The 13244-nt window shown below is 35.3% G+C and overlaps 1 protein-coding gene across 2 annotated transcripts in view; it reads left to right on the top strand.

The window, feature by feature from the left end:
• ASTN1 (astrotactin 1) overlaps window positions 1–11530 on the top strand; it is a 330666-nt gene extending 319136 nt beyond the window's left edge. For both annotated transcript variants that reach the window (XM_072419736.1, XM_072419735.1), the window contains exons 22-23: window positions 714–897; window positions 2991–11530. In XM_072419736.1, coding sequence (XP_072275837.1) covers window positions 714–897; window positions 2991–3228 — 422 coding nt within the window. In that variant the 3' untranslated portion in view covers window positions 3229–11530. The remainder of the gene's footprint in view (window positions 1–713; window positions 898–2990) is intronic.
• Window positions 11531–13244: the final 1714 nt, after the last annotated feature.

The raw sequence follows: 13244 nt of genomic DNA, 5'->3' as shown, positions 1-13244 counted from the left end.
ATTTGCTTTATAAAGTTTTCCTTAAAACTCCCTAAAATTAGATAATCTTTACTATACCCGGCACCATATCTGCAGGAAATGTAAGCCATAGGACTCCTGGGTCTTAATGGTAGCTTCCAGCTACTGATTGTGTAATGAGCCCCCAATGACTGATTCATATTCAGCAACTTATCATACAAGGGGCCTTTGAAAACGACAAGCTTGATTACTTATCCTAGATATGTTTCTGCCTCATGAAATCCCAGAATGCCTTAAATTGTTCTAGTAACTGCAAGCGGATTGCTTGGCAATTCTAATTAATTAAATGTTATAAATTGCTTGAATGTTCTTCCTCCAGTTGCATGACCTTAACTGCTATATTTTGTATATTCAGTGATATTTGTTACAGTGATTCCTGCAGTTTAGCTTCTTTGGCAACCAATTAAATATAATTAAGACCGAAGTTAATAAACTGTTAAAGATGATAGAGAACGTTTAGAATGCGTTATTGTTTTGTTTCAGTGCCTCTCCTCTATATTTTATGTTGCACTTTTAATTTCTGCTGTTAAAAAAATTAATGAGTTTGAGAAAAGTAGCAAGTATTAAGAGATGATCCGAGTCACTGTAGACTCCTTTGTGGTCATAATGGAGATGGAGATGAGTTGTGAAGCATGGGCTATTAAGAATGCAATGTGTATTATACTTTCTTAGCTGATAACTTTACTTTCCCACAGAGGTTGCTGACAAAATCTACAACCTTTTTAATGGCTATACCAGTGGTAAAGAGCAACAGACAGCTTACAACACACTGCTGGAACTTGGCTCCCCCAGCCTGCACAGAGTACGTTTTCACTACAACCAGCACTTCCAAAGTTTTGGGGAGTTCACCTGGCGTTGTGAGGATGAGCTTGGTCCAAGGTACCCCTTGTTCTTATTGTATTCTGTTCATGTTTATCTAAGTGTAAATATATTATTTTATTAGTTTCTCGGGAAGTGGATGGCTGAAACATCCAAAAATTGAACTGTCATTATTGGCAAACCAACCTTGTTGCTGTGGGCTAATTTTGCGTATAGACATTGGGGATCATTCTTTGGATCCAGCTGTCCACAGATCATGTGCATCAGATCAGTGAATAGTATTCTGACTAAAGACTTAATTTGATGCCTGCTCAGGAGATTGGCTAGGCTTGGCTTTTTCATGTGAACATCCAACTTCAGAATTCCAGCTTTCTCCTCCATAATCAGGAAAAAAAATAAATGAGATGTCAATATGTGTATTTGTACAATAAATATTTATAAGGATGATCAATTAGTGGCCAGATTGTACATGCACTGATGGCCATCAACAGTAGATACCTCAAATGTGTACGTTTATTGAAGCTACAAATATCTGTTGACTCCTTTTGTGGTTGTCCTGGGTTTTACCAATAGCAAGAGAACACAGAAAGATCCATCTGTCCATTTCACCCTTATGCTCGTCCTAAAATCAACTCATTGTTCCTTATGCATGTCCTAAAATCAGCTCATTGTTCCATGTCTATGGGCACCCACCTTACTGCCAAGCAGCATGTTCCCCTAAATTAAGAGAGGAAAAAGTGGATGAGTAGGAGGTGCCCTACTACAGGGACTACAATGGCCATGTTAGCAGTTGGTTTTTTGGTGATGTAGCTGTTGCCACCTGTATTGACCCAAGATCATCATGAATGATCATCTCCAGCATTAAATCCAGCATCTGTACAGTGTTATAGTGTGTTTGAATCTACAGAAGCACATACAATTTACTGCTGTATTGATGAAATAATTTATTTTGGTTTGGCCTTACCGACTTGCTTTTCAAAATTTAATTTTCCTCTCTATTGGCCTTAAGCAGACCACAGACATTATAGGGCAATACACATTAAGACACAGTTCTAATTTGTTCAGACCTATACAACTGGAATGTAACCAGAGTAAAGGGCATAAAACAATTATATATTTTAATATCATAGCAGGAACCTTGAAATGCATTAAAGCTCAACAGTCTTTCAAGCTTACCAGTAGTAACACAACTTGGGGCACTTCTGTATGGAAATCTTAACTTTGCCTGGTAATTCATTTGTCCCTCATTTGTATATCCCTTAAGCCTTAACAGTAGTAAAAAAAATCAGGTAGTGTATATAGCCTGGGGCTACCTGGACTGAGCGAGGACAACCCAAAGGCAAGAGAGGCATCAGCCTATTGAACTTGGATAGAGCTCCTTAATAACTGACTGCTGTGCTCTATAAAACTAATCTTTAAAACTAAAGATCAACCCTACTGACTACACTGGGAGGTCGGTTCTCCCTGTGTAATTAGTTTCCCATGGACAAAAACATGCTTTCTGACATTTCTGTTCTGGCCCAGTTTAGATATTTGTTATTTATGTAAAAGGAATATAGCATTGTTTTTTATTGTGGCTATTTCTCTGGAGTCAAAGCTTTTCAATGAGCAGTCTCTGCTTTCATGATCTACATATACTGCACAGAGATTGAATGCCATATACAATATTTACACACTACACAAAAAACAGTTCTGCTAGAATATGTGGCCTGCTATTGCTGATCTGATCTAAAAAATGTTAGTTATCTGGTCAAGGTGGCAATCCACTTGGTTTATTATATTGTAAATCAATAATCCAGAAAAATAAACTGATTTCTGACTTCATTTGCTGCATATTTATTCATTTATTCAGAAAATACTGAGCCAGAAGCAGCTATCATTTATAGAAAGAGGGCAGCAAAGGTAGCTTGTGCTTAGGTACTACCAGTTCGTATTTTTTTATTACTATGAAATGGAGGGGTAAGCAATGCACATTATTTCCCAGTGTTATCAATAAAAACTTGTCATTAAGCATTTTTCTTGCTTTTTTATTGCTGAAAACAACATTTCATCCTTTGTCATCTCCAATAGCAGATAAAACTGATATTAGAACATACATTGTGTATAATCAAGTAATTAACAGTATTTATATCCTGTTTTTTCCATCTTTTTAGGAAAGCTGGCTTAGTGCTTTCACAGCTGGACGCCTTGAGCCCCCGGTGCAGCTATCTGTTAGCAGAACCACGAATTAGCCTGAGACGGTCTTCCTTGCGTTATTTGGCCTGCCGATACAATGAGCCAAAACCTCATGCATTAAACTGGACAGAACTGAGTAGAGACCTTCGAAAGAACTGTGAGGAACAAATACTGATTGTTTTAAGCAATGACTATGGAGACAGCAAAGAATACTGAAGGTCACTGGTACTTCAACCAGTACCAGGACTCAGGAACAGACTAGCTTGAAATAAAAAAAAAAGTTTGATTTAGACACTGTATAAAATGAGATTGCTGAAGCTCCCACTGATGAATTACAAGCAGAAGATAATCGTCTGCCACCACTTAGCTCGTAAAATCAAGGTTTTTGGCAAGATATCTGGTGGAAATCTACATCATGGTGCACAACACAAAAACAAACCATTATAAATGAACCCCATCATCCTTCTGTATTGTCCTTTTTCATGGCTTACAGTATTTATATTCAAGGAAATGTTTATCTTATTATTTTATGAGGTCAGTGCAATGTAAAAATGGTTAGGAATGTCAGGAAGATACACAACTTGTCATTGCACATTACAGATGTAGAAATAATCCGTGCTTTAGATGGATGAGTATTGTAGGATGTAGAAGAAATTTACATATCTTCCCTTTTGACTAGAAGAGTTGTCTGCACTATTAATATATTCAGTTAGTTCAGTAATTGCCCCATGCTTTTTCTCACTTGTCTTTAGTCTAAATAAGCTTGAGATTCATTCACACAGTGCCTAATTCCCGTTGGGTAGGGGGTAAATATCAATGTCTTCCTGCTGCAAAATGGGTAAAAGTTACCAGCGGTTCTGCCCTTGGAAGAAAATCTCAATGCTAAGGTTCACAAAAAAATTAATGGCATGGAATAGCCAAGCTGTTAAAAAAGAGAGCCTTTAAATGTTCTTTAAAAAAAAAACTAAGAATATGAACCATATTCTAGTGTGCCACCCTAAAAAAAAAATTTAAGAGGTCCACTACTCAGTAGTATTGTGGAATCAAGTTTAATACTTTACTTAGATATAGTGTACTTGGTGTGGTAGATTATTCTGTCAGCGATTGGAAGATAAAAATGTGTCAGATAATATGTCAAAATTATAATATTTTATAATCTAGAATGCATTTAACTTGACATTTGCATTTTTAATTAGAAGAGTGCCTGGCTAGATCTGGCAAATTAAAGCCTGATCGTTGCCCAAAACTTAGCCCTACGCTAAAGGTTGCTTGTGAATGATCAGATTGCACACTGCAATGCAAATTTATTATTTACAGAAAACTTAAAATATACATACACTATTTAAAATATATGTTTTCTAACCCTAATGATAAAACATATACCAATATCTCCTTCCCTGAATGTAGCCTAGGACTCTCCCTTTTAATTCTTTCTTGTGCCACTGACATTCATTGTGGAAAGTCAAGCCATTTTAGGGCTATATACCCTAATCATTTTTTCATTGAAACTTCTGGAAACCTGGCTTTTAAATTATTTATCCCAGACTGTACCCAGTGCCCATCAATCCGAAAAACTTACCTCCATACAATGTCGTAAAATAAACTGAAGAAATTTGCCAGTTAAAGCATCAAAGGGCTCACCAGTTCCCAGCAAATCTGATCCAGATCTGCACATGAATCATTGTTATGTGTACTGGCAAAGCTTTAGTCCTTTTTGTGTAATACAGAAAAATACAGGTAAAACTGTGGGGTCTATTTAGTAAGACAAAGCAAAAACCAGTGATGCTGTGCGGAAACAGCAAGCAAAAGAAATTAAATCATTGAAAGATGAATTTGAATTTATTGCCACGAGGTGCTTCATTTTTCCAATGATGAGGCTTTTGAAGTAAGCATGCATTTATTTCATAAAACAGCTTCATACAATCATGATGCCTCAAGATGAAAGTAAAGCTTAAGAATAATCAAATAGCTGGATGATTTTTAAGAGTTTGCACTGTGATAACTATAATCGTCTAGTTCATGTTCTAGAGGGACTTGGACTCAATCGAGAAACTGTTTCTAACAAAGTTTATGTTAGGCCAAAGCTATTTTTTATTTCTTTTTGTTTGATTTGGATAGATTGAGTCCTTTCCCAAATTTTTTGCTGCTTTTGCATAGAGAATGTTTTGTTGCAGGGAAAATTTACCCCATGGGCCAGTTGATGATAAGATATGTTGGTCGTCTGTGTTCCCTAAGTGGGAATTTCCCAATTCAGATATCAATAATACAGGAACATACAATCAGTGACATTTGCTGGACATTTCATCACAGTCTGGCAGACAGTAGTCTTCCAGCACAAACTTCCTTTCCTACTCTGAGAGGTCATTGGACTGAATACTGTGAGAACCCCAGAGAAAGATGATGCTGGGATATGTGAAAAGGTATGTACCTGCCATGATAAGTCTCGTAGATTCTCTTCTTGCTTTTTGTGTCTACAGAAAAGACGGTGAAGGGAATTTTTCCCAATGGAACACTTCCCAAAGGTGTTCACTATTTCCCCATTTATTATATATATAATAAAATATGTAATCAAAAAGTAAAGTTTTTTACTTGGCAGCTCTGAGACATAGATAAGTGCTCCAATGAAACACATTTATTAAAAAACTGCATTTAATAGGTCAGGTGGGGGGATCAGTCACCCTTCCCTTCTGCACTGATCGTAACTTGCACTTTGTTTTGTGAACCATATTTTACCATAAAATTGTAAAACTCTTATCTTGTAACTGCATGGATGTCAAGAGCAAAAATGCAATATAGCATTGCCTTGAGCTCTGTATTGGAAAATCCTTTGCATTCTAAGTACAATAAGATTGCTGTGGATTTTTTAGCTGCATAACATTTTCAACAAAAAGCTGACAACACTGTTCTGTTTGAATCCAACCTTTATTCAAATTATTAAATGTTGAGAAAATAACAATGCTTTCTAAGGCCACTTTCAACTAGCTCCTTATATTAACCATTCACATATTTTCATTTTCCTCTTTTGATAAGTTAAAGGATAACTGTTACCTATAAATCAAAGTACAGTTATTCTTTGCCTTCCATTTGTAATAAGAAAATTGTAAATTGAACTTTCTATATTGAATGTGCCATTAGAATTATATGCATACAATGACATGCTGCATCCCCAGGCATGGTTTTCCAACTGGTGGTATATTGGGCAGAATGAAAGACCTATTTTAGGCTCCAGGTTTTAGAAGACTGCTAGGCTTGGAGGACTGGAGTTGGAGAGGCAATGGGCTTTAGTAAGAACCTAATGGCACATCCAGATAGGAAGTACCATTTACATTTTCTTCTTTATTTACAATTACTTGATGGACTTTAGAGAGTATAAACTGCAGCCGAAGATGCCTCTCTCTCAAAATTATAAAATACCATTTTAGCCTACTTTAAAAATTGTTTAGTATTAACAAACACTATTAATGTTTAGTGAATCTGGCACACTGCTGTGGTAAATGTTGTGTACAAATATCTACAGGATGTGAGAACCTGGTAGATTGGACCTGGAAGGAACCATAGGATGAATTTGACATTGTTGCTTTGAGCAGAAATGTAGAGGAGCAATTTCAAGTGCCATTGCTTTTTTGGAAGACAATTAGTAGAACTACTCATATCTAAGTAAGTTTTGTGTGTCTGCTGGAAGACACTTGGAACAACTTTTAAAGCAGAGGATAAATAGTTTTCAGTGTACAAAAAACACTATATACGAATGCTGATAGTTTATAGTTATGTGTTTTCTCTGTCCCAGCTAGATAGATCTGAATAGTTATTGTGTGTTGGTAAGTCACAAAGATGACAAGGATGGAATTTTAAAAGCTGAAATGAAAATTCTGAGACTAAAGTGCAAGTCATATCTAATGCAAAGTATAGAATGACAGTTTTTCATCAGATATCAGTGCAGGACTGTGATGCAGGTGCTTAGGGGTATAGAATCTGATAATATATGTTAGTAATTTATGGTGGTTACGTTAATGTTAGGGCTTAGGATCACTTTTAGGGATCAGGAAATAAAGAATCTTAGGTTTAAAGGCTACAGTAAGCTTATGTGCTGGGGTTAGGCTAAGCATTAAAAGTAAATCTATTATGAACCTTTTTAAAATAAAACTAAGGTAGGGCTGCAAATGGAGTTTCCACTAAGCCGAATGGAGATGGAAGCCTACTGAAAGTGACTTTATTATTAAGGGTTTATTTTAGCTATTTGTTTCCACTGGCCATTGAACCCAAGCTTTTCTTGCTAGTGATCTCATGCCTGCAATGTTGGCAGGCTTGCATACATTATCTATATTGCTTTCATTACAAATTTTTGTAGTGTGATTTTCAGGTTTAAAAAAAATAAGTGGTAAAAGCATTTGCCAATTGACTCCATCCTAAGGTTGCCTTCACAACTATGGGAATCTATTTTGCAATGTATGTTTTCATGCATTTTGCACATTTTTTGACATTGATTTTTTTTTTCTTTGAAACTACGTGCTCAGCATCAAGGATAGGAAGTGAGCCTGTCATTTTTCGATTGTAGCTAACCCTAACCTACTTAAACCTATAGGTGGGTCTCTGTAACAATGCATTTTCTTTGGGCCCATTGACTCACAATCACTGATAAAAAAATTGCCATTTGAAATGCTTATATGTAAAACAATCACAGACCTCCAGCAGGAAGTCACCTTACTAGAACCCTTGGAACTTGAACTCTTGAATCCTTGGACTAAAATTCACACTCATATATATTCAGTTCAGAACATTTTTTATAAATGTTGGTTAAAGCATGAAAGGTCTTACAGAGCCTGCCTATTGACATTGAAATGCCTACATAACTTTTCTTACAAGCAGCTATATGCTTTAATGTATTTAGAATCCATGTTTTTGCTGCTTGACAACTCCAACGTGGGACAACCATTGATCTTTTGAGACCATGTATAATATTTTACTGGGATCTTTTTACCATGATAGATGACAACTCTGTAAAAGAAAAACAATTTGCAAGATTGCAAGATAACACTGTTATGCAATGAGTCTTTTATTTGAATAATTTATTGGAAAGAAGTGTCAAGCTGCAAAAAGTTGAGTGTAGAGTGAGAAGTAATAGCTGCATGTATTCCTTTTTAAGATTATATGTACATGAGCATGTATCTGCTTCTGAATTGCTGTTCTTGATATTAATCAAGTAGAATAAAAAGGCGACCAAAGGTAGCTCAAGGTCTCTAAGAGGAAGCTTGATGAAACTCAGGACCACTTAAATAACTCAGAAGCAGCTAGTACCTTGCTAATCCTAACCATGCCAGTTATCAGTCAGAACCAGAATAAACACAACACATAAACATACTGCATTTTAATTGTCTGTGCACACAAGCTCTCAAACTGCGTACAAAATATGTTAGAACAAACTTGATTGGTTGGCATGGGCCGTAGTATTTTCCATCTATGGAAGGAGAGATTATTCAAATGTCTTCTAATGAACTAAAAAAATAAAACATTTCTGTTGGAATATTTGAGAAAACATTTTGTTTAATATTTATAGGTTTCAATTACTAGAACTTTTTTGACATATAAATAATGGTAATACATAAAGAGCATGTGTAATAAATCATTCTTGCCAAGTATATTAAGTTTTGAAGTGCTGAGAATAGTTCTAATAAACAGGCTGATTCCTTAAATTGGAAAGGAGGAAAATTAGAAAACAAATTTTGCCTAGCAGTCATAAAAATGATTCAGGATTCTTGTTTATATGTTCTATTAAATGAAAGATGAAACCTGATTGGTTGCTGATAGCGATAATGGCATCTCACTTTCTTTTTGTAGTATTGGGAACTGACTCCATAGACACTTGATGAAATGATGACCTCCAAAACGAAGGCCCAGACAGCTGTTTTTCCTAGGACATTGTCAAATTTCCAGTCACATTTCTACTAGTTCCCCAACCCTTTACTAGTGGCTTTTACAAGAAAAGCAATGATATCTAACTCCTCCTGCCACAGTCTATTATAGGTAAAATGTAAAATGGCTGCCCAGAAATCATGTAGGCATCTAAAAAGCCAACAGGGAGTTTTAAAATCCATTTGACTGCACTGAACTTTTATAGGGTGACAATTCAGGTGCCAATAGTAATTTTGGTGTAAGATGTATATATTTGTATTTCAAATTGCATCTATCTATATGATCTATCCATAATGTCCAGCTTCATTTGATGATTCTAAAACTTTTCAATTGCACTAGATACAAGTATATTATTTAGGCTGATAAAAAAGTTGATATTTATTTTCTTACAAGTATTCGAACTTTCCTCCAAAGTGTCAGATTCACTTATAAAACTGGCACATAGAGCCGCCCATCTCTCTATTATTCACTGATTCTGTCCATCACATTGTTGGATCAGCAGGGAGTCATGATTCTTAGAATAAGTCAATCCTTGAGGTTTTATAATAAAGGTTTGCTTTAATGAATCCATCAAAGGTAGGCAAATAGTAATACCTGGGTTTTTAAGATATGTGTACTATCAAGTTGTTGGAGTGGGAAAATTACATTTGCACAATGAAAGAAAGAAAAAAAAATTCCCTACAAATCCAATTTTAATTGCAGAGCCTCCTGTTTTTCCAGATTCAATGGGCCTATCTGAGCATTGGTCTATCTAAAGGAGTAAAACTCCAGACCACCAGATAGAAAACACTAAGACCTTACACCGTAGGGTGGTGGATCACTCTATCTACAGAAGTTTTAAAATTACACTTTAATAGGGAGTACACAGTTCTTTAATTGCATTGTTCTGTGAATAACCGCAAAACATTTTTAAGCATTTGTTCAATTATTTGCATTTTTTTGTTCATTTATATACAATGGCATGTTAGTTTTAGTACTGGTCAAATTTATGATTATTCTCAATATAAATGCTTTTCCAATTTGCTACCAATAATCCAGCAACAACTCTAAAATGAAATATTATTACAAAACTTCACAAAAGGATAAGCAATGTTCCATCTTCTGTTCATCTTTGATGAATTGGCCTTAAATGGTACACAATGATCTCTGCCAGTAGAGGTGCTACATGTCCAGATTATATTGTTTTATCCATTATGTAGAGATATCCTACATGAAAACATAATTTTCTTGTTATATTTGTTTAATTCATATAGGAAACTGAATGATTTATTCCCAAAGGTATCTATGCATGCTTAAGTTGATGTAATATCTCGTGAAATATTCTGTGTGCACAATTTTTGGAATACAAAGACTTTGACAGCCCACATCACTGTAATATTCAAACAATGACAACTTACTGTAAGATGAATATGAATTTTCTGCTCAAACTCCTGCTTAAAATTTCAGATATAGAGTATTACGGTTGACATCCTGCTATGGATCGGAGAACCTGTCGGCAAAGACCCATGCCGTGTGACAGAATTTAAAAGACTCTCTCTCCTAGAAAAATATGGTAATGGGGCTGGCAGCAACAAGCTTAGACTTTTTTTTAAACCTGTGTAATTGTTAGATTTCTTTTTTTATATTTCACATTCTAATAGGACAGCTGATAAGATGGTGGTGGAAACCTACACATATGGATATTAAAGAGGAACTACAGGCAAACACAGAATCATGAGTTAAAGTAAGTCTGTTACGACTTAGTAAACTGTCAGCATGCAGAAATAAAGGTAGATTCGCTCATCATGCAGAGATCCAAGTATTGCAAATAGCAAATTCATTTCCTAAAGTTGGAACTCTGGCCCATACCTTACCAAATTGTTTTTGGTCCATTTCTGTAATGATTGGTCTCTCTGACCAATAGAGAGCCACCAAAGAAGAAAACTAAATTGATCATCATCTTGAGTTCCAGGATATGAGAAACTTCTCTTATGCACCTTAAGGTGCCTTCTTTTCTTATATGCTGATAGAATTAGTTTTAATAATTACTTGAATTAATTTAAGTGGCATTAGGCTGATAGTAATGGTTGATCCCTTTGCCCACCCTTTTGGATGCAGTATTTCATAGAAAAGTATCCACATCTAATTTTGAACCATCATAACCTGTAGATACTAAGATTTCAAATATTGCAATCACTACAGCTTTTAAGGAATAAGTTTTAAACTTTCAAAGAAACTCCTGGAGCTCAAATTTAGAACACAACAATAACATAACCTTAAACAATGTAATTTTACTGGTGATTTTTGTCATGACTGAAGTTCCCCTTTAATTTCTGCTGTAGGCAGATCTATGTCTGATCAATAACTTTGCCATTAAGAGGCGCTTTGTGACGCTTTTTACAGTTCTACATTGTTTAAACTGTTTACTAACTGTTAGTGTATTATATAATTTATATAATCTTGATTGTTTTATGTATACTCTATAAAAGTGTACGATATTCCCTGTATATTTGCTAAATTGTAAATAAATAATCGGAATACTTCATGCTCTCATGGATATTTAAAATGATGAAGTATCCGAATCTCTGGTGGATTTTCTTGTTCAGAAGCAATAAACGGCATCTCTGTTTACGAGTGTTTGCTGGAAATTTAAGACGTTCGAGCTCTGGAGTCGGGTAATGAAACAAAGGAGGAGATTTCTTAATGAAGGTTCAATGACAGAATATCCAGTTGGGGCTTCTTACATACTACGTCACATACTAAAAAAATTACAAGGGCCAATATATCATACTTATGCTTTCTTTATCACTCCTAGTGCCATGGCACATTACCACAATGGTTCGCCATTATTAGAGCAGCCTTTTTAAACCTTTTAACATGGTGAAACCCTTAAATAACTTTTAGGTCTTAGGGACCCCCTGGTATAAGAACTAAATCCACAATTCACAGTGTGTTGGTCAGTGGGAATAATGACTCCTTTATTCCTGACCATTCGAAAGAATGTTACCCATACAGATAGCCAAAGATCATTGGTGTAAGTTAAAATGACCTGGGAGGCACAAATTGCACTCTGTTCAAGGAAAAAAATTTCTGGGAAATAAAACATCTCAGTTACTTTTTTCACTACTCAAGAGAATATGATTGATGGCTACTCAACAAATGCCCAGAAATGTTTCCAACAACAAATAAAAAATTAAATTTATATTACTGCCAAGAAAATGGGAAACAATTTTCCCTGCTGGAAAGAAACTGATTAATGTTCAGTTAGAGAGGAACAGAGATTATAGATTAGTACCATTCACCAGATCCTCCTTTAGCAGGCGTATCTAGAGAGAGAAGAACAGAAACTTCCAACCAACCCCTTTTTACTATATAAAACACACTTTACAAAAAAAAAAAAGAAAGAAAAATACATCTTCATAAAAAAAGAGATATTAACACGGTTCTTGTTATCTAGTTATAATGGCTTCTTGTCCATTTTGAATATTTTTATCTCTGACTGGTAATTGGACTTTTTGTAGCAAGCTTTGTTTTTTAATACATGTTATGTGGACAGTCTGTGGGGATATGTTAAACCATGGGGTGAATTATTCTGAGCAAAAGTTTTGCAGTTGCATCACAGGTCATGAAGAAAATCTGGCTTTAGTGGCAATACTTTAAAATGAAATAATTTTAGTACATACATAAACAGATGCCCATTGACTGCCTACAGATTTATTTATTTTTTTACATCTATTGCATTATTGCAAGCTTAATTGTAGCAAACCCCCTAAAATAACTTTATAGGAGATCTGTGCACATTCATTTACAAAACATTATGACTATGTTAGATGAATAATTCCTTGTCATCAATGGAATATTCCCCAATGCACAAGCTTTGCACTGATAACTTTGCATTTCATCAAAGAGAATTGTTTATTTGCACAAAAACTAATTGATTATGTTACCTGGATTGACCATCAGCAGTACAAAGAAAAGCCAGCAGTGGCTTTTATTATTGATAATGAATTGTCTATGTAATCGTCCAGTTTTAGTTCTTTAAAGCTGACATACCACTGAAAGATTTATGTAAAGTGGCATGGTGGGACTCATTCTAATGTTCATGGCCTGGATGTAAAGCTCCTTTGGTTTTAGTAGTTTAAGTCACACACCTGAAATAAGCATGTAGATAACAGTGTTACAGTTAGCTGAACATCTGAGCTGCATCCTCATTCTGTATCAGTGATTCAGAAGAACGTTTTGCTGAAGTACAGTCCACCAAGTGGTTGCAAGCAGCTTTGTTATTACTGCACTTAGAAAGACCTGCAAGTTCTCTATTACCTTCAATGGAAGACCCTATCTCC

This window comes from Pyxicephalus adspersus, chromosome 8 (genome assembly GCF_032062135.1).
Source record: "Pyxicephalus adspersus chromosome 8, UCB_Pads_2.0, whole genome shotgun sequence".
NCBI classification, from domain to species: Eukaryota; Metazoa; Chordata; class Amphibia; order Anura; family Pyxicephalidae; genus Pyxicephalus; species Pyxicephalus adspersus.
This window is presented reverse-complemented; position numbering and strand designations above follow the sequence as displayed.